This window comes from Suricata suricatta, chromosome 5, assembly GCF_006229205.1.
Source record: "Suricata suricatta isolate VVHF042 chromosome 5, meerkat_22Aug2017_6uvM2_HiC, whole genome shotgun sequence".
Taxonomy (NCBI): domain Eukaryota; kingdom Metazoa; phylum Chordata; class Mammalia; order Carnivora; family Herpestidae; genus Suricata; species Suricata suricatta.
Genome location: NC_043704.1, coordinates 1585688 through 1607410, shown reverse-complemented (window position 1 = coordinate 1607410; position 21723 = coordinate 1585688). Strand labels below are relative to the sequence as shown.

Below are 21723 nucleotides of genomic sequence, written 5' to 3'. Positions count from 1 at the left end.
CCAGCTCTGCATGTGGCAGGTGAAGAACATTCCCGATGAGTTCCTGATGAGTAGCAAGATGATCCAGATCCCTCCGTGACCCTGCGTGTCCCCTCTGGGAGGCCCTTCTCTGCCTCCAGCAGGGACCCAAGCCTGTGTGAGCCAAATAAACCTCACCTTCCCGATACAGCGTGTCCCGTTTCATCTTCACACATTCTGAAGTGCTTTCCTCGAAGGCATACACAAGCCATAAGCACAGTCGCCCCTTTGCACCAGCTCAGCTGGAGGGGAGGGTCCTTCGAGGGCTCAGGGGGGCGGTGCCATCCACACCCCCACCACCCGAGACTCACACTGTTTATCAGGGAATCAACTACCCACTGAAAGGGGGCCTGGGACCCGGGTCTGACGGGCTGCCTTTGAGGATCACCACAACAGGGAGGGCGGGAAAGCTCCCACAAACCCTCCCCTGTGACAAGGTGGAATCTGACCATCTCGCGGAGGAGCAGGAAGTGGGAAAGCCTCACCCTCCAGGACCCAGGCCTGCAGGCAGGCTCAAGACTGACCCAGGGCCAGGACAACAGAGCCCTGCCCCCACCCAGCCTGGCCCGCACAGCTGCAGGGGCACCGCCGTCACCGGGGGAGGCAGGCACGTGTCGGGTCCTGTCATGGGCCGGGCACACAGGGGCTGCTGGGGACGGAGGGCAGAGTGAGAGGACGGCGCCCCCAGCCCTCGCCCCAGCAGCTCACGGAACTCAGAAACAGCTGGAGGGAAGGATGTAGAGGGCAAGGTGTGGGCATAGCGTCCAGAGCTGCCATGTCCTCCAAGCTCACGATACCACAGTATATAAAAGAACAGATGGAAACCCAAAGATTCCACCAAAAAACTCCTAGAACTGATCCATGAATTCAGCAAAGTGGCAGGATATCAAATCAATCCACAGATATCGGTTACATACCTATACACCAACAATGAAGCAACAGAAAGAGAAATCAAGGAATCAATCCCATTTACAATTGCACCAAAAATCATAAAATACAAAAAAAGTAAACCTAACAAAAGAGGTGAATATACACTGAAAACTATAGAAAGCTTATGAAAGAAATTTAAGAAGACACACAGAAAAAGGAAAAATATTCCATGCTCCTGGATAGAAAGAACAAATATTGTTAAAATGTCAATACTACCCAAGCAATCTACACATTCAATGCAATCCCTAACAAGATAACACCAGCATTCTTCACAGAGCTAGAACAAACAATCCTAAAATTTGTATGGAACCAGAAAAGGCCCCAAATAGCCAAAACAACCTTGAAATAGAAAACCGAGCCGGAGGCACCACAATTTCAGACTTGAGGATGTATTACAAAGCTGTGATCATCAGACAGTGTGGTCCTGGCACAAAAACACACACTCAGATCAATGGAACAGAACAGAGAACCCAGAAATGGACCCACAAACGTATGCCAATTAATCAAAGCAGGAAAGAATATCCAATGGAAAAAAGACACTCTCTTCAGCAAATGGTGTTGGGAAAACTGAACAGTGACATGCAGAACAATGAACCTGGGCCACTTTCTTACAGCACACACAAAAATAAACTCAAAATGGGTGAAAGGCCTAAACGTAAGACAGGAAACCATCAAAATCCTCGGGGAGAAAGCAGGCAAAAACCTCTTTGACCTCGGCTGCAGCAACTTCTTACTCAACACGTCTCCAAAGGCCAGGGAAACAAAAGCAAAAATGAACTACTGGGACCTCATCAAGCTTCTGCACGGCGAAGGAAACAATCAGCAAAACTCAAAGGCAGCCAACAAAATGGGAGAAGATATTTGCAACAGCATATCAGAAAAAGGGTTAGAATCCAAAATCTATAAAGAATGTATCAAACTCAACACTCAAACAACAAATAATCCAGTGAAGAAATGGACAGAAGATATGAGCAGACACGTCTCCAAAGAGGACATCCAGATGGCAAACAGACACATGAAAAAACGCTCATCACTCAGCATCAGGGACACACAAATCAAAACCACACTGAGATACCACCCCACACCGGTCAGAGTGGCCAACAGGAGCAACTCAGACAACAGCAGGAGTTGGTCAGAACGTGGAGAAAGGGGAACCCTCGTGCACCGCTGGCGGGAATGCACACTGGTGCAGCCTCTGGAAAACAGTGTGGAGGTTCCTTAAAAAATTATAAATAGAACTACCCTACGACCCAACAATCACACTACTGAGTGTTTCCCCAAAGGACACGAAAATGCAGACCCAAAGGGGCAGACGCATCCTATGTTACAGAAGCACTATTGACAACAGCCAAACTATGGAAGGAGACCCAATGTCCACGGATGGATGAATGGATAAAGATGTGTGTGCACACAATGGAGGACTACTCAGCAAGGAAAAAGAATGAAACCTTGCCATTTGCAACCACGTGGATGGAGGTAGAGAGAATCGTGCAAAGTGAAATAAGTCAGTCAGAGAAAGACAAATACTATATGATTTCACTCATATGTGGAATTTAAGAAACAAAACAGATGAACTTAGGAGACGAGGTTGAAGAGAAAAGAGGGAAACAAACCACAAGAGACTCTTAAAAAAAATTTTTTTAACATGTATTCATGTTTGAGAGACAGAGAGACAGAGCACAAGCAGGGGAGGGGCAGAGAAAGAGGGAGACACAGAGTCTGAAGGAGCTCCAGGCTCCGAGCTGTCAGCACAGAGCCTGACACAGGGCTCGAACTCACGAACCGTGAGATCATGACCTGAGCCGAAGTCGGACGCTTAAATGACTGGGCCACCCAGGCGCCCCCACAAGAGACTAAATGACAGACACCAAACTGAGGTTGCTGGAGGGAAGTGGGGGATGGGCACTGAGGAGGGCACCTGCCTGGAAGAGCACAGTGTTGTATGTAGGGATGAATCACAGAATTCTTCTCCTGGAACCAATATCATACTGCATGTTAACTAGAATTTTTTAAAAAGCCAGGTCCAGGGAGCTGACCTGCCTCCCAGCCGCACTGGCCTCCTCAGGAATCTCAGGGACAGTGGGGCCTGGGCGTGGGGCTGGGCAGCATCCGGGCACTGTGACATGGAGTCACTGGAGAGCTGGGTGGGGAGGAAGGACTGAGGCTCCGGAGCCCAGCCCCGGGGTGGGAGGGCGGGAGGGCAGTCTTCTCTGTCTAAACCGGGGGAGGGGGGGCGCCGGCAGATGCTCCTGATGTGTCTCAAACGCAGCCGCCTCTCCGACTCACAAAATTCACCAGGAAACAAGCCCCAAACACCAGGCGAGGAGCCTGATGGCTTCGGAGAGAAGGTGGATGGGAAGCCGGGGCCCCGCCTCTCGGCCGCTGCCCGGGGCTTGCATGTGCGCGTCCCCGGGGGTGGGCAGGCTCCCGTGCTGGGGGACAGGCGGTCACCTGCCCCAAATGGAGAGGCCATAGGTGCCACAGGAGGGCAAGGACAGTCCACGGCCAGGCCCTCCTGCCCCCTGTTCCCTCTGCACCCACGCCTGCCCATCCGCAGGAGCATGCGGAGGCCCAAACAGCCCCAGCACAGAACAGGACCCGCGAGAAATCCTAGCAACAGCGCACAGAGAGAAAAAAGTGGATCCCAGACCAGGAATGCAGGGCGATACCCTCCCAGGTCCCTCAGGGCCCTGCCTGAGAAAACGCGCATCCCAGGGGCACGCACAGAGGTGACTGCGCTCCCTCTTTTAAAAGGTAGAAAAGAGCACACGATTCTAACGGTGGTGTGGCCGAGAAGCCCGGGGTTCCAGTCTCCACGCTCTGCGGTGGGTTCGTGGGGTCTATTATAATCATCAGTAACTGAACATCAATCAATTCAAACTGGGCCACACACGGACCAGCGACAGGAGTGAACCATGAGCTGCGGGCCAGAACCGATCCAGCCCTGCAGACCTGAGGTGTCAGAGAGCTACAGGATGCCCACGGGACTCCAGTTCCCCTGACTTGGGACACAGGACACAAGACGCCACGTCCTGAGGCAACAGGGGAGGCGGGTCCCCACGCCCCGAGGCCGGACCAGCAGCCAGGCCCTAGAACGGGGTGAGTCACTGGCCATGGCCACATGCACTGGCCACGGAGCTCGGGGCCTGAGGCCGGCATCCACTCCCTCTGCGGGGGGCCCTCAGACCCGATGCGCCTCCCCGACCCTCCCCGCGCCCTCCCCGCTGCGTGGCACAGACTGGGTGGGCAGGAAACATAGAAACAGAGAGACAGGAATAGAGAGCTGCCTCCGGAAGGCGAGGTTTATTTGGCTCACACGGGCTTGGGCCCCTGCTGGAGGCAGAGAAGGGCCTCCCGGAGGAGACACGCAGGGTCACGGAGGGATCCGGATCGTCTTGGTACGTCATCGCCCAGGGGTTCAGATGGCTCATTAGGAATGTTCTTCACCTGCCCGGTGAAGACGTGGTCCAGGATGGGCACAGGCACGGCCCCCTCTGCCCCAGAGCAGCTGGTCGGAGACACGTGGTCAGAAGGCAGCACGGGGAGCTGGCGCAGACGGGCCTGCAGACCAGGGTGGGGCAGCTCCCGGACGACTGGCAGGAGGGCTGGCAGCACCCGGAGGACTGGCAGGAGGAGACACACACAGGCTTGCAGCTCACGGGCACGCACACAGCGGGTCTGCAGCTCACGGGCACGCACACGGCAGGCCTGCAGCTCACGGGCACGCAGCAGGACGCCTGGCAGCCCGAGGGGCAGCTGGTGTGGCACATGTCGGCGTGGGGCTGGGCTGGAGTCGGGAGGGAGGCGGCGGTGATGTCTGGAGGTTCCTTCCGGGGGCGGCCTTTATACGGGGCCGCGGGCGTCCGGGCGACCCTGGGGCACAGCTGTCGTCTTCCTTGTTTGTGCTTCTTCCGGGTCGGCTCCCAGAACCTCGTTTTCCGGTGCGCCTTTTATTGGTTTGGCCCCCACCCACCTGCATGACCGCCCCCCCTGCCCGAGGAACCTGCCCCGGCGTCCGACCGGCGCCTCAGTCCTCCCGGCCGCCCGAGAGCTGCGTCTGCGGGAGTCTGAAACCGTGGGCCTCCCGGTCTCCCTCTGCGCGCAGGGACGCCCCGAACAGCCTCGGCCCACGGGAAGGTTCCGGGGCGGACGCTCGGAGGTGGGGAGGCTCTGTCTCCGTCCGAGTGTCCCAGCCGCTTCCGGCTGGAGGTCACGCAGCGGCCGACGCACGGGAAGGACTCGGCGACCGCTGGCCCACAGCACGAGCGTGGACGGAGGGTGCAGGCCACGGGGAACTCCTGGCTCAGTCGATTAAGCATCCGACTTCAGCTCAGGTCGTGATCTCAAGGTTTGTGAGTTCAAGCCCCGCGTCGGGCTCTGTGCTAACAGCTGGGAGCCTGGAGCTGCTTCCGATTCTGTGTCTCCCTCTCTCTCTGCCTCTCCTCTGCTTGCGTTCTCTCTCAAAAATGAAAAATGTTGAAAAAATAAAATTTTTTTAAAAATAAAAATTAAAAAGAAGGAAAGAGGAACCGCTGACTTCTCGTCAGAAGTGGGGCAGAGGACAGACGGCTGCGGTGTGCGGTGCTGGGGACCAGCGTGCCGACGGAGGGTCCCATGGGCAGAAACTAAGTCCTTTGAAACAGGGCAAAAGGAACCGTTTCAGAGGAACGGAAGCTAAGGGAGCCCCCGCAGCAGCCGCGCACGCCACGAGGAGCTGACGGGGCGGGCGGGAAGAGGGGCGCGGCCGGAGGGGCGGGCAGGCGCAGAACGGCCCCTCTGGGTTCCTCTCGTGACTTGTAAGACACGTGACCGACTGGAGTGCGCCGTCACTTGGCCACATCTGGACACGTGGTCACACACAGCCGCCCAAATCCTCCGTCCTGAGCGCGGTTTGGCCTGTGGTCAGAGCCATCGGAACCGCGAGGGCTGACGTGTGGATTTGTGGCGGGCTCCGGGCGGGTCGTGTTCTCAGCTCTGCCTACGGCCTGAGCCCCGAGACCGCAGTCCTGGGGTGACTAGTGTGGCATCTGCCTCGTTGCCAGGCCTCATGGGGAGTCACTCTGTCCACACTCAGAGTCACAAGGGCCTGTGGACGCAGACCGGGCGGGGAGCACTGCTGGGGGAGACCGCTGCCCACCCAGAGCCCCTTCGGATAATGGGCCACGGCCAACGTGCAGGGACAGAGGGCGGGGAGCGCGGCGACACCCATCCAGCTCCCGCCCGCCCAATGGACGGATCTCGTGGAGGGTGAGCCCTGCTCTGAAGGGGCCTGGCACGGTGGCTCGCCCCTCACCCGCCCCTTGGGGCGGTCACACCGCTGGGCCATGCTCTCCAGGGGCGGGACATGACTGACGTGTCCTGTGCCACCTGAGTTTTGGGACTCTAGACTATGTCCCCATTAAACCCCCAACGCCCCAGCACAACTGGGCACGATGGTGAGGACCGCAGACTCCAGAGTGAAACCACCCGGCTCAGACCCGCTGCGGCACTGCCGGGAGAACGTGCACCCGGCCGAGGCCCTTCCGAACTCACTGTACATCCGTGCACGTGGCCCACCCACCCCCGACGGTGGCAGGGGCGGATCCCCGCAGGCCCGTTGGGAAGACCCTCTGGATCGCTGGGTTTCCAAGTCAGAACGGGGGACACTCCCCCCCACCCCCCGCGGCCAGTCTGGTGAGTAGGACGGTGCTTGTGCAGACAGGGAGCAGGGGATGCAAATTGGGGGGACCTTGAACATCCCAAGGTGGAGTCCCCTGTCCCTGTGGACGGTCCTTTGCCATCCAACCTGGGCTCTGAGTCCAGAAACCGCAGGGCCACTGAGTCACGGTGAGCCTCGGGGCTGAGACGGAGCTTCCTGACCAGAGTCACTTCCAGCAGAGCCTCCAGGAAGAGACGCACACAGGAGGAAGAGGAGGAGAGCCAGGCCCCCGGGAGGAAGGTCCCCGTGTGGCTTGTTGCCAGGACCCCACAGTCAGGGAGGAAAGGCCGCCTGGGTTGGGGTGCCTGGGGGGCTCAGTCGGTTAAGTTCCGACTTCGGCTCAAATCATGATCTCACAGTTTGTGGGTTCGAGCCCCGCATCGGGCTCTGTGCTGACAGCTAGCTCAGAGCCTGGAGCATGTCTTCAGATTCTGTGTCTCCCTCTCTCTCTGACCCTCCCCTGCTCGTGCTGTCTCTCTCTGTCTCTCAAAAATAAAAAACAGGAAAAAAAGAAAAGAAAAAAAGTTTGCACCAAAGTGCCAGGGTGGCAGGGACACAGATTTCAGCTAAAGAACAGAGTTGCCCGAAGCCAGAGCCGCCCTGCAACGTCACGGGCACCTGGGCTCTGTCCCAGCCTCTGGGCGCCAGAGGTTTGAAGGGAAGCAGGGTCTCCTCCACTCTCTCAAGAACAGACAGAACTGTAATCAGCGCACATGCCCACCAACCGGGATGGCAAACAGCGCGGCGGCCCCGCGGTCAGCAGCCGGAGCCCCACGCTGTGGACGCAGCAGCTGGAGCCTCGGCCACACCTGCCGCTGCCGGTAGGCGGAGTTGGCGGAAGAGCTCGTGCCCGCGTGCGGGGGCGGGACATCGGCCCACTTCCGGGGGGCGGGGCGTGCTGCGCTGACACAGAGCAGGGGAGGAGGACGTTTGGGGAGGACGCTTAGGGCCGGGAGGGCTGGGCACAGGCCATGGCCGCGGGCCTGATGAGCGGTGGGTCCCCACAGGGTTTACTCGGATGCATGCGTTTGTCAAAATTCATCAAACGACACAGTTAAGCCTCATGTCATGTCACACGCAAGAGCACAGAAACTGAATTCCCGCGGACGGAATGCCCCCCGAGGGTTTGAACCAGGAATCTGTTGTTTGTAGCTGTGTGGACAGAGCGGTGGCGCCACGGGTGGCATCTGGGGAGGTGAACCAGGCCCCGCGGAGTTGCGACCACAGGACCGGGTATGTGGACACACACTGTGTAGTCCCTGCAACTTTTCTGTATGTTGAGATTTTTTCACAATAAAATGAAAATAAAAATAGTTGAAATAATAGTTGAGCTAAGCAGTTTAAAATAGAATTTCCCTTTAAAGAGAGAAGGAAGCCGCAAATGGGATTCCTGCTTTGAATGGGAAATTTAACCGAGAGCTTCCGGGCTGTGGCAGCCTAGCAGCAGGGGTGCAGTCAGAGAGAATTTGGGGGCCCAGCATTCAAATGGAATAGGGGGGCTGTGGGTCAGCCGGGACTCCATGAGAGCTGTAGCTGCCGTTCAAGATGGTGGGCTGGGGCCCCCCCATCTCAACCCTCCCGAGACCCACGGTGGGGAGAAGCCTGCTTTCCACGGGTGAGGGACGCAGCAAAGGCAAAGGGAAGCAGAGGAGGGTGTGCCGACCTCAGGCAGGGCAGAGCGGGCAGGGAGCCCCAGGGACAGGACCTGGTCCCCATGGGCGGGCTGGTGGAGGAGGGGTGTGTCCGCAGGGGCGGAGGCCACCCAGGGCCACCCGAGACCGAGTGCCCAGAGGCCCTGCATCTCCCCAGAACGCCGCCGGTGTGCATCTTTAGGACAATTTAACACCTCACCCAGGAAGGGCCAAGGCTCTTGGGGGGCTGTTGGCACCCCAAGTACATAACTCTCATTGTGGCTTCTGGGCTCCCAACTTTCTTATTTGCAGGCGAAGCCCAGCCCCTGGCAGTTGCCCATCCCCCATCCCGGAGTGCCGGTCACTTTCCCCAGGCGTGTGAGGTCCCTGTCTCAGCACAGAGGCCGCCATGACACTCACCCCAGCATATGAGCAAAGAGGCGGATGAGAAAGCAAGCCCAGGACAACAAACATGAAAACACACCCCGGAGGAAGCAGACAGCTTATGAAGCAGAAACCACCTTTTGACAAATCTTAAACATACTCAAAGACATTCAAGAAGGTGTTTACAGCCATGAAACAAAGACAGGAGGCTTTGAAAAGGAACAGTTAGAAAACGTACCCAAAAAAGGTATATTGTTGATATTTAAAATTAAACCAAGGGTCTTGTGGGTGAGGTTGAGAAATCTCTGACTTGGAACAAAACATCAAAGAGGTAGAAAGTATGAGAGAAAAGAATCGAGCATGGGGGACCCATGTGGGGGGTGCGGCCTCTGGTGTGTGGGATTCCGGGAGGAGGGACTGTCTGGACCCAGGGAGGATGAGGAAATGCATCCCTAATGAAATAACATTTAGGAAGACACAGCCCCAGGATGGGGGACTAAGCAACACCGAGAAAAGGAATGTGGAAACCCCAGACAGGTCCTGTTGAAACTGCAGAATGGGAGGGATAATAAGTGGTTCCCAGAAGCGTCTCCAGAGAACAAAACAAACCAAAAAAAAGTCACTTATGGAAAAATAAAGATCAGACTGGCATCAGACATGCCATCAACTGCACTGTGTGCAGCAGAGTTCAGGAGCAGCGCTCAGAAAGTTCCAGGGTCTGAAATACAGCCTGTGTTTCCAAACACCACTGTGCCATAAGTAAACAGATGAGTAGAAAAATATGTAAATGATGCTTAAGTGAGTAATAAACATGACCACATTATTGGCAATAGACATATTAAATGAGCATGAGTGTTTTTCTAAAACCAAGTGGCATGTATTGTGTGTGTGTGTGTGTGTGTGTGTGTGTGTGATCTGCTTTTCAACACTTTTTAAGGCAGTGAAAATCATACCAAAGGAATAAAATACTTAGCCATAAATTTAACCGAGGGGGTGACAGACTTGCACAGTGATCACTATAAAACACTGCTGAGAGAATTGAAGGAGGGAGCATAAGAGGAAGGGCATCCCATGTTCATGGATGGGAACACTTCATGTTAAGGTGACAGTACTACCCAAAGAGACCTGCAAGGTCAATGTAATCCTTATCAAAATTCAAAAAGCCTTTTTCTCTAGAAATGAAAAAGGTGGTCCTTAAAATCATGTGGAATTGATAAAAGTCTAGAATAGAATAAACGTGGAACTTACTACAAAAGGACAGTGGTTGAGCCAGGGCGGCACTGACAATCAGGACAGACGTATAGACTGATGGAGTAAAGCCGAGTCCAGAGATAAACCCATATATTTATGGCCAACTGATTTTTGACAAGGGTTTCAAGACTGTTCATTGGAGGAAGAAATCATTTTTTCAACAAATGGTGCCAGAAAGGCTAGATTTCTACATGCAAAATAATGTAGTTGGACCCCTACCTCACCACATATACCAAAGTTAACTAAAAATGGATAAACAACCTAAACATAAGACCTAAAACTAACATGTCTTACAAGAAAACATAGGAAAATCACTTCGTGACCTTGAATTTGACAACTGGTTCTTAACTATGACACCAAAAGTATGAAAGAAAAAAAATTGGACATCACCTAAATTAAAAACTCTAGGGGCTCAAAGGACACCATCAAGACAGTGACAGGACAATCTACAGAATGGGAGAAAATATTTGCAAATCGTGGATCTGATAAGAGTTTAATAACAAGAAAACATAAAGAACTCATACAACTCAGAAACAAAAAAACAAGCAACCTAATTTAAAAATGGGTGAAGAGGGGCGCCTGGGGGGCTCAATGTGTTAAGCATCCAACTTGGTTTAGACTCAGGTCCTGGTTTCACAGTCCGTGAGTTCCAGCCCTGTGTCAGGCTCTGCTCCAACGGCATGATGAGCCTACTTGGGACTCTGTCTCCCTCTCTCTGCCCCTCCCCCACTCACGCTCTCTCTAACTCTCTCAAAATAAATAAACTTTTCTTTTAAATGGGAAAAGAACTTGATTGGGCATTTCTCCAACAAAGTTGCAGAGATGGCCAACAGCACATGAGAAGATGCCCCACATTATTAGTCATCAGGGAAAAGCAAATCACGACCACAATGAAATACTGCATCATATGCACTTAGGATGGCTATAATTTTTAAAAAGAAAGAAAGAAAGAAAAAGAACCAGTGTTGGTGAGGATGTGGAGAAACGGGAGTTCTCAGACATCACCACTGGGAATATAAAGTCGTGCACCAGTGTGGAAACATTCTGACACTTACCATTTGCCCCCAGAAACTCCACTCCTAAGAATATACCCCCCCAAAAGTAACAAGGTGTTCAGAGGTCCTTCGCAGCATTATTCACAACAGCAAAAAGACAAAAACAACCCAGGGGTCCACTGACGGGTGGATAAGCAAAATGTGGTCCATCCATAGTGGAATGTTCTTCATTCAGGAAATGAAAGAAGCTCTGACACCTGCTCCGACATAAATGAGCCTGGAGGACATGGTGCCGAGGGGGACATGGTGCCGAGGGAAGCCACAGGAGGACAGAGATCATCTGACCCCAATGGATGAGCCCCCCGAGCAGTCAGGCTCAGAGACGGCAGATGGGAGGTGGGCCGGGGGACTGCGGGACGGGAGGCGGTGCTCATGGGGACAGAGTTTCCGTTTGGGATGATGGTGAAAGTCCCGAACTTTCCCGAATTGTGCAGTGGGACGGCTGCACAATTGTGAATGCACTTGTGTCCCCACACGGTACATGTAAAAATGGGTATGATGGCAGACTTTACATTACATTTATTTTACCACAATTAAAAAGCTTTCTTAGAAAGTCAAACAGAGGAATACAGTTTTTTTCATTATGTAATAATAACATATAATGAATGCATGCTTATAATTTTGTGGGTTTTTTATTTATTTTGAGACAAAGCACAAGTGAGGGAGGGTCAGAGAGAGAGAGAATCCCAACAGGTTCCATGCGGTCAGCACAGAGCCTGACACGGGGCTCAGACCCACGAACAGTGAAGTCATGCCATGAGCCGAATCTAGAGTCAGATGCCCAACCGACGGAGCCACCCAGGCACCCGTGTGTGCTTCTAACTGCACACGCGCACAGGAGGCCGCCGGTGGGCCATCTCAGGGAGGCAGTGGGAGGACGGGATGTGAGCAGAGCTCCTGCCAGTGGGCACAGCGCCAGGTCCGGGAGACTCGAGGTAACTCTGTGGCTCTTCGTGGCATCTGCTCACGAGGTAAGGGCAGGACGGTCCTCCCCGGCCCACGGAGCACTCGCCTGTGCAGCGGCCACAAATGTGAGCCTCGCTGGCATCCCAGGGGCCAAGCGTACATCTGGGCAGGCATCAGAGGGGTGGGCAGCTGTGGGCAAGGTGGACATTGCCCTTCACTCTCAGCACATGCGACTGGTCCCCACACACACGACCATTTGGAGAGGCACGAGCGCCGGAAAGCCCGGCAGCCGATGACTGCAGTCCCAGCCCCTCCTCTCAAGGCCTCCCAACAAAGCAGCTTCAAACCCCGCCCCTGGGAGGTGCCCCTGGTACAAACCCCACCTCTCGGAGGTGCACCTGGGACAAGCCCTGCCCTTGGGGGGGGTGCTCCTGGGACAAGCCCCACCCCTGAGAGGTGTTCCTAGTACAAGCCCCGCCCTTGGGGGGGGTGCGCCTGGGACAAGCCCCACCCCTGGGAGGTGTTCCTAGTACAAGCCCCGCCCCTGGGAGGTGTGCCTGTACAAGCCCCGCCCCTGGGAGGTACGCCTGGTATAAGCCCCGCCCTTGGGAGGTGCGCCTGGCACAAGCCCCGCCCCTGGGAGGTGCCCCTGGTAGAAGCCCTGCCCTTGGGAGGTGTGCCTGGTACAAGCCCGGCTTCGCCATAAGCAGGGAGCATCTCTTTGAAACGTCATCAGGAAAGATAGGGCCGGCCTGTCTCTTGGGAAGGCAGGGGCCCCACCCCAAAGTGACAGTCCCAAACCCAGACGGTCTCCCCAGCAAAGACCCTCTTCACGTTGGCATTTGCTCCCGGCTCGCTGTGAACCGCCCTGCGGCCTGTGCAGGGCACCCCGCTGGGCTCCAAGTCCAAGTCTCGGCCCCACCATGTCACCCTCAATAAAATCTGTCTTCCCCCCGGTCACTAGTGGCTGGTCACCTGTGGCCTCTCATGCCCGGTGCAAGCCGGGGCTGCTCCAGAGACCTGCACCTGCACCTGTCCTGGCTCAGGAAGACAGGCCCTGGGGCCGGCAGCAGCCACACCCTGCCACACCCCTCCAGCCTGTTTCCCGGGAGCCCCCCGCTCCCCAGAGATGCCCCTCACCAGCTCCAGAAGGGGCCCCCCAAACTCTGGGGACCCACCTGTTCCCCCTCCATTCCTGAGGCTTCCAGTACTCAGGTTCTCTGCTCCCGCCTCCCCCATCCCTGCGCTCCTACTGACAGCAGGCTCTCTCTCTGAGCCCCTGCAGACCAGCCTCTGGCACAGAGGGCGCTCGGGGGCCCCTCCGGCTGTGGTGTGGGCAGTAGGGCAGCGATCCTGCCAGGAAGCTGGCAATCCCGGTCAGGCCCCACCCCAACTGGGCTCCGACTCCTCAGGGTCCCCTAAGACAGCTCCTTCCCCCAGTCCTGTCCCTGCCTGCGATGGCTTCCCAGCGCCCCCTGCTCCACATGCAGGGCTCCTGTACCCCCGCGGGGCACTCACCCCTGCCCTCGTCCTGTCCCATGCTCCGCCCTCTCACCCAGACAAGGTCCCGCTCTTACCAACCGCCTGCCCCTCCCCCCTGCAGCCTCGCCCTGCAGTACACAGGCATGTTGCTGCTCCCACTCAGCCCACGTTCTCCCATGTTCTAGAAGCACTGTCTTACCAGGTGTTTCTGGCTGGCCAGCACCCACTACATACCTTCCCGGACACCTCTCGCCACCATATCTAAATCTTTGTCCTGTCCCCGCGTCTCCCAGAAGCCAGCCTGCTCTCTGCCCTCTGGGGCAGCAGAGTCTTGGACTGACATATGGGACCCTGGCTTCTGACCCGGGCCCTTCTGCTCACTTCTGCCTGTGTTGGTCCAAGTGTTTAACGTGCCTCGGTTTCCCCATCTGTAAAACAGGAACAACAGTTCCTACTTCACAAGGTTGTGTAAGGGTCACTGAGTTAACATGTACAGGCTTGCAGGGCGCCTGGGGGGCTCAGTCGGTAAAGCGTCTCACTTTGACTCAGGTCACAATCTCATAGTTCGTGGGTTCAAGCCCCACGTTGGGCTCTGTGCTGACAGCTCAGAGCCTGGAGCTGCTTCCGATTCTGTGTCTCCCTTTCTCTCTGCCCCTCCCCTGGTTGTGCTCTGTCTCTTTCACAAATAAACATTTTTTTTTAAATGTACAGACTTGCTCAGAATAGTTGCTGGCACAAAGGACCTGCTGCACATGTGTTTGCAAATACACCAAAAATAAATATGGTTCCCAAGTTCTTCGTTAGTTGATGGATTCGGGACAGATTTATTTCCCCAAAGAAAGACAATATGAAAAAAAATATGCTTATGACTTCATTGAGTGTTGAGAAGCACAGGGAGTCATAGTAAGAAAGAAGCCCTAGAGGGACGCTAGGAGCAGAGGGTGGGTGTAGGGGTACAGACCCCCCTGCCTCATTCACGGGCTGTGCTCCTGCTGCGGGCCCGGGACCAGCTTCCTTGGGGACCCGCTCCAACAACAACAAGGAGACCGGCTTCTCAGGCCTCGTGAGGAACAGCACACAGCCCAGAGGTATATAAGCCCCAAACACCCTGAGCACCCAGCACACTCATACACACACACTCACACACCCTCACCCTCCAGCCCCACCGCCCCGCCATGGCCGCCTCCACCCTGTCCCTCTGCTCCAGCGACCTGAGCTACGGCAGCCACGTCTGCCAGCCCGGGGCCTCCGACTCCTGCCCCGACTCCTCCTGGCAGGGGGAGGACTGCCCGGAGAGCTGTGAGCCGGCCTGCTGCGCCCCTGTGTGCTGCACCCCTGTGTGCTGCAAGCCCGTCTGCTGCACCCCTGTCTGCTGCACCCCTGTCTGCTGCAAGCCCGTCTGCTGTGAGGACTCCCCCTGCACAGACTCCTCCTGCTGCCAGTCCTCCTGCTACGCCACCTCCCGCTGCCAGGGAGCTGGCTGCACCCCTGTGTGCTGCAAGCCCATCCTCTGTTCGCCCGTCTGCTGTGAGGACTCCCCCTGCACAACCTCCAACTGCTGCCAACAGTCTAGCTGCACCTCCTCCCCCTGCCAGGGAGACTGCTGCACCCCTGTGTGCTGCAAGCCCGTCTGCTGCACCCCTGTCTGCTGCAAGCCCGTCTGCTGCACCCCTGTGTGCTCTGGGCCCACCCAATACTCAGGTTCCTCCTGTGGCCAGCCCAGCCACTGTTGCAGACCCTCCTCATGCGTGTCCCTGCTCTGCCGCCCCGTGTACCCCCGCCCCGCCTGCTGCGCCCCTGCCCCCTCCTGCTGCACCCCTGCCTCCCGCTGCCAGCCCAGCTGCTGCCGCTCTGCCTCGTGCGTGTCCCTGCTCTGCCGCCCCGTGTGCTCGCGCCCCGCCTGCGGCTGCCAGTGATGGGACCAGCCGTCCCTGTGGGTACCCGCAGCAGCCCCCCTACCAGCCTCCCAGCTGCTTGGGGGTCTGTCTCTTCGGCCCCTGTTAAGTAGAGACAGCACCCCCTCCTCTCAGGCCCGGGGGGGTTCCCATCAATCTCGGGATGAGCCCCCCACCCCCACGGCCACACTCCTCCCAGGGTCCCAGTGGTCATGCCTTGGGACCATGTCCACAGCGCAGGCGCCAATGGTCTCTCCTCCCTGGAAGCTGCCTGGATAAACCTAATAAATGTGGCTTACATTAACCCGGGTGTCACCTGGTTCTCTTCAGGCCAATTCTGGCTGAACTGCCAACCAGTCCCCAGAGGTGGGCAGCGGGGCAGTCCTCAGCCTCACCAGCCCTCCCGCAGGGCCCCGCCCCTCCCGGGCAGGGGGCGGGGCTCCTGCCCGACAAAATCTGGGCCCGACCCAGGAATGGTGGCCGTGGCCATGGCCCTCGTGGGTAGATCCTCAGGGACCCAGTGGCAGCCAGGCCCGGGCACAGTAAGCCTGGGCATCCCTGCCCCTGCAGGGGGCCTGGCAGGACACGGGGTTCAGCATACTCCAGGGAGGATGGGGGTGCAGAGGTCCAGCAAGCACCCCCTTGGCCGTCTGACCCTCCTGCCCCTCCTTCCTGCTCCCGGCTACTGAGAGCCTCCTGTCTCTGGAGCTGTGCCCTCAGACCACACATGAAGGGCCGAACCCCTTTCCCGCCACAGCGATGGTTAGGGCGCAGCCCGTGTCCCCTCCCGAGCTGAGCCCCTGCTCTCAGGGACCTCTTACTGCACACGCTCCCCGGAAACACCCTTCCCTGCACGCGCCCACACCCTGCCCCTGAGCCAGCCTGCCAGACCACCAAAGGCGTCACTGCTCACCTTAGCCTCCCTCCTGCCCCCTCTCCTATGCACCTGTTCCTGCAGAGCTGGCCCCGCCTCCAGGACACAGCTCTGACTTCGCCAGGGGGCCCCCCGTCCCTGACCTCCCTCCCCTGAACCATGGCTCTCTGTCCAGACACGTCCAGCCTCTTCTGGGCTCCAGGCCACAGGTGCACCTCCAGATGGGACCCCCAAGACCTGCAGAAGTGGAGCTTAGGCTCATCTGAGCCGAACTAGCCCTTCCAGGGGGATGGGGCCCCTGCTGTGGCCCTCCCCCCCCCACCCCTGCCCGGCTCCTGGCCCTTCCAGGGAGGGCCTTCAGGGTCTGTGCCTGCCTTCCTTTCCCTAGTTCTGGAGACAGCGGTCCCTTGTTTGCTAAACGACACTGGGCAGAAAAGACGGGGACCCCAGAGCTGCCACGGGGCCAGGCCAGAAGATGACAGGCCCCCTGCTTGAAGGACCCCCACGGCTCGTGCACATCCCTCTACAGAATGTCTGGTAGAAGAGGCCATCCTTGCAGAGACGATGGGGACCCAACGACTCTGAGAGGACTCTGCCTCCCCGGGCCCCGCGCCCTCACCCCAACGGCCAGGGCAGGCGGGGGAGCCGCTGGCACCGGAGGCCACGACGGGCAGAGCGTGGGCCGCCATCGCCCCGAAGCTCTGCACAGGCGGTCCCGCTACGTGTGAGCAGGACGAGCCGGCACGGACCTCCTGGGCCCCAGGGCCGCGGGCCTGGGCTCGGTCTCCTGTAAAAGGGAGGAGCCCCAGGGGGTGCTGGGCGACGCGTCCACTTCCCCAGGACCATGTCCCGGAAATCCCTGCTCTGAACCTTACCACAGGGCTGGACTGTGACCTCCCTCTGGGACCTGAAGCCTCGGGCCCTGCTGTGCACCTGCCGGTCAAACACTCGTGCCCCATGGCCGCTGGGAACGTTCGAGCTGATCACACCAGGACTTTTCTAGGCTTAGTGGATAGTGGGCCACACGTTAAGCATGATGCCGCCGCATGGCCGGTAAAACCCGGTAAGAGCTGCCCCCCTCCGTGGTGTATTTCCCGAGCCGCAGCACCCGCCGTGCTTAGACCACACCGTCCTCAGCTGACCCAGTGACATGGGTCCCGAGGAGCCCCCTTGCCACAGAGGGGACAGAGGCCCACAGAGGGCCCGGCTGACGTGCTACCAACCCCAGCGGCGGTGGGCAGTGCACAGAGCAGGTAAAACGTGGGCGTGTTTGCAGGGACACGGCGCTCAGCCACATAAGGCTCCCAGAGGCAGCTCCAGACATTCCCAAACCTGTGCCTGTGACCTTGCCTGGAACACAGGGCTTCCCAGGTAACTGCCGACGGCTGACTAAACGCAGAATCCCATGGCGGGCGGGCGATGCCGGGCCAGCTTCGTGGGCCCTGGACGTGGGCACAGGGGTCCTTACCCAGAGGCTGATGAGGAGGGGGCCATGTGACGGGAGGCAGAGCTCGGACTCTGTGGTCAGGAGCCAAGGGGGCCTGGAGTCAGCGAGCTGGAAAGGCCAGAGAGACCCTCTTCTGGACTCTCAGGAAGGGGAGCCGCCCCGCCCACGCCCACGCCCCGCCCACACATCTCCCCACACGCCCCGCCCACACCTCAGTCTCAGCACAGTAGACCTGCTCTCAGAACTCTGGTCTCCAGAGCTCAGAGAATAAATTTCCGTTGCTTTAAAGAATCGAGGCTGTGCTCACTTGTAGGGGCACCAGGTGGCTCAACCAGTTAAGCGTCAGTCTTCAGCTCAGGTCATGAACTCATGGTCTGTGAGTTCGAGCCCCACATCGGGGCCTGTGCTGACAGCTCAGAACCTGGAGCCTGCTTTGGATTCTGTGTCTCCCTCTCTCTCTCTCTGCCCCTCCCCTGCTCATGCTCTGTCTCTCTCACTCTCAAAAATAAAATACAACATTAAAAAGATTTTTTAAAGTGTGGTCATTTATTACAGCCAGCCCCAGGAAGCAAGTATACATGTGCGTGATCAGGTTTGTGTGACAAACACAGCTTCACCCCTTTCTGAGGATTCCGGTTTGAAATCTCACCGAGACGATATAAAATAACCGTAATCATTTAAAATATAAAACAAAACCTCAGTCCTCTGAGGAGTCTGGTCCGGCCGCCCCCAAACCTGGCACGTGATCCTCTAACCCCGGCCTCTGAGAGTCCGCCTGCCCTCCGCCACCCCCTAGACCCCCCGAGTGGCCACCACACCCCTGCACAGAACCTGTGCCTGCTGCCCGGGCTGACGCCCTGAACCCCCACAGGCACCCTAGCACCTGGTACCTGCCTGGGTCTCCCCTCCCCCTCCTCCCGCAGAGGCCCTGGCCCAGGGCTGATCTGTGCCCACTCGCCCACCCCCAGCCCTGGTGCCAGCCCCGGCCCCTGGCAGTGCCTGGTGCAAGAACTTTTAGTGACTGTTTCCTGGACCCTGGATAGGCCAAAGGGGTGTCCCCAGGGCCCACAGATGGGACTCAGGCCCAGCCCCAGGAAAGACAGGATTCAGCCAGAGAACGAATGACCTAGGGAGGGGGGTGTGAGAAGGGGCAGAAGGGAATCCGACCACCTGCTAGGCAAGCAGAGGGCGTCTGCAAACGATCCACGGCCCTGGGACCCCACAGGTTAGAAAGCATCGCGCCCGGAGCATTATGGTGGCTGCCTGGCCAGCCAAGGCCCCTCCTCCCACTGCCCAGGATGTGAGCCCACAGCACGAAGCCAGTTTGCCGCAGGCCACGGCCACAGCCCTCACCCAGGCAGCGGTCCCTGGCAGGGGAGCCCGCACCAACCCCAGCCGAGCCCTCCCAGGCGTCTCCACACTGCCTTCGCCTGTTTGTACTTGGTGACAAATGCAAAAGAAAGGGGACCAGGGCCCCAGCGATGGGCACCCACAGCAGGAGCCATTCCTGAGGCCGGAATCCAAGTCCCGCCCCCCTCCCCGTTACCACGTCCCTAAGATGAGTGTCCAGGGCCTGTGAGCGCCCCCCCCACCCGCCACCTGCCCCAGCGCCAGCCCGGCCTCATGGCCCCCCCACCACTCAGCAGACACTCTCAGGACACAGGCGGAACTTTCCCGGGCTGGATGGCATCTTCCAGGAAAATAAACAAGCTGTAATGAGGGGTCCCGGGAAACTAGCTCCAAACACCAACAAGGAAGAGGAGAAGGCCGAGTCTCTGCTGGAAAAACACACAACACAGAGGAGCGCTATAAAAGTGAGCCCAGAACACCGGCACACACACACACACACACTCACACACACTCACACTCACACACACTCACCCTCCTCCAGCCCCACCGCCCCCGCCATGGCCGCCTCCACCCTGTCCCTCTGCTCCAGCGACCTGAGCTACGGCAGCCGCGTCTGCCTGCCCGGGGCCTCTGACTCCTGCCCCGACTCCTCCTGGCAGGGGGAGGACTGCCTGGAGAGCTGCGAGCCGGCCTGCTGCGCCCCTGTGTGCTGCGCCCCTGTGTGCTGCAAGCCCGTCTGCTGCACCCCTGTCTGCTGCAAGCCCGTCTGCTGTGAGGATTCCCCCTGCACAACCTCTTCCTGCTGCCAGCCCTCCTGCTGCACCTCCTCCCCCTGCCAGGGAGCCTGCTGCACCCCTGTGTGCTGCAAGCCCGTCTGCTGCACCCCTGTCTGCTGCAAGCCGGTCTGCTGCACCCCTGTGTGCTGCAAGCCCATCTGCTGTGATGACTCCCCCTGCACAGACTCCTCCTGCTGCACCTCCTCCCCCTGCCAGGGAGATTGCTGCACCCCTGTGTGCTGCAAGCCTGTCTGCTGCACCCCTGTCTGCTGCAAGCCCGTCTGCTGCACCCCTGTCTGCTGCAAGCCCGTCTGCTGCACCCCTGTCTGCTGCAAGCCCGTCTGCTGCACCCCTGTGTGCTCCGGGTCCAGCCCCTGCTCAGCCCCCTCCTGCTGCAGACCCTCCTCCTGCGTGTCCCTGCTCTGCCGCCCCGTGTGCAGACCCGCCTGCTGCACCCCTGCCTCCTGCTGCCAGCCCAGCTGCTGCCGCCCGGCCTCCTGCGTGTCCCTGCTCTGCCGCCCCGTGTGCAGACCCGCCTGCTGCACCCCTGCCTCCTGCTGCCAGCCCAGCTGCTGCCGCCCGGCCTCCTGCGTGTCCCTGCTCTGTCGCCCCGCGTGCTCGCGCCCTTCCTGCTGAGTCCATCATCCGATGGGCACGACCCCAGGGCCAGTTAGCATATGGGGAACCTTAGCTCTTCTCCGCCTCCGGCAACACCTAACCCAGCACAATATGGGGACCCGTGTCAGTGTGGATGTTCGCCACCTTCGAACCCTAATCACCAGGGCTGAGCCTGTCTGCAGCCTCGAATCGAGAGCAGATGAACCGGAAACAACCCCCCCCTTTACTGAAAGGTCCCCAGACCGTCTCTGCAGCCACGGCCCCAGCCCTGCAGCCTCACTGTGGCTCCTCCCCAAACACACATCTCGGCCCTCCATGGCCCTCTCCCCCAGCCTGGTCCTGTGTCAGTTTGTCCCACCCTCCAGGCTAAGGTAACCCAGACCGCTGGCAGGCGGCTGCATCTTGGGAGTTCTGCGGCCCCCTGGTGGCCACCATCCGTACCTCCAGGTGGCTCCTGGTGGCTGCACTCTATGCTGGGGACTCAGATGGCCACAGCCACCTGGACAGCAGGCCCCTTGGCAAGAAGGCCCCATCGCCCGAGGCCTTGCCCTCCCTCTCAGTCCAGCACCAGGAGGCGGGGCCCTGGGCCGGGGGCTGGCGGGCCGGCGCCTCCCAGGGATACAGCTAGAGGGAGCCTTGCAGCTGCCGGCCAGCCTTCTGAGTCTAACCCATGCATCTGCCCTTGACCTTCAGGGCTTTATTCAAATGTCGCAGCCCTGCCTGTCTTGCCTGCACAGGCCAACGGAACACCCTGTTCCCCGGCTGCAGACCCCGTCCGGGTGGCATTGGTCAAGAGGAAGACACCAGAGGCTGAGCCACCTTGAGTTCCGAAACCCTGGCGTTGGAAGCTGCGGTGTGCCGCCCTCCAGGGCGCTTCCCAATCCGGATGGGCCCCACGTTTCCTGGGGTTCCCACAGCCGGGCTCAGTCCTAGATTGAGTCACTTCCTGACCCCAGTCCCCCACCTCCATTCTCCCCCCAGGGCTAACCCCCGCTCTTGACCCTACCTCCCAGGAGGCCATGGAATTGCACAAGGCCCTCCCAAAGGGAGGCATCCACAGTGACTGCCCCCACTTAGGGGGAGCCTCTCCATGATCACAACTGGACGGTGTACTTGGCCGCAGCCACGCTGGCCCCTACAGTCTCCTCCCACATTCTGGGGCTGCCCACCTGCTTCCCTGGGCCCCTCTGGCTCTCCCCCCCCAGGACACCCGCCGCTCCCTCATGGAGCCCTGCTATGGAAGAGAGGGTGTGAAAAGTCAAGTCCCCCTGCTGTTTTGGGGCCAGAACATACCCTGCGGCTCTGCCCACATAACCTGGATGGCTTCAGCAGCCTCCCTGGCCAACTTCCCCTGCCCCCAAAGGCCAGGGCGCCGGGCAGTCCCCAACCTCTTGTGTGCCTTAGCCTC

At 58.6% G+C, this 21723-nt stretch overlaps 2 protein-coding genes across 2 annotated transcripts in view; both read left to right on the top strand.

Moving 5' to 3' along the window:
- The window catches only part of LOC115292530 (keratin-associated protein 10-7-like), a 28112-nt gene extending 12841 nt beyond the window's left edge, over positions 1-15271 (top strand). Inside the window, exons 4-7 of the mRNA XM_029940602.1 lie at positions 4452-4771; positions 5054-5226; positions 7387-7467; positions 14516-15271. Of these exons, the coding sequence (XP_029796462.1) occupies positions 4452-4771; positions 5054-5226; positions 7387-7467; positions 14516-15271 (1330 nt within the window). The remainder of the gene's footprint in view (positions 1-4451; positions 4772-5053; positions 5227-7386; positions 7468-14515) is intronic.
- A 4207-nt stretch (positions 15272-19478) lies between these two features.
- LOC115291387 (keratin-associated protein 10-8-like) lies at positions 19479-20333 on the top strand. Its single transcript, XM_029938816.1, has one exon. It carries the CDS (start codon positions 19479-19481, stop codon positions 20331-20333), a length of 855 nt encoding a protein of 284 aa, XP_029794676.1.
- The last annotated feature ends 1390 nt before the right edge of the window (positions 20334-21723 follow it).

Bases quoted from the DNA above. Each gene is read 5' to 3' on its own strand.
- LOC115291387 (XM_029938816.1), top strand. From the start codon at position 19,479: ATGGCCGCCTCCACCCTGTCCCTCTGCTCCAGCGACCTGAGCTACGGC.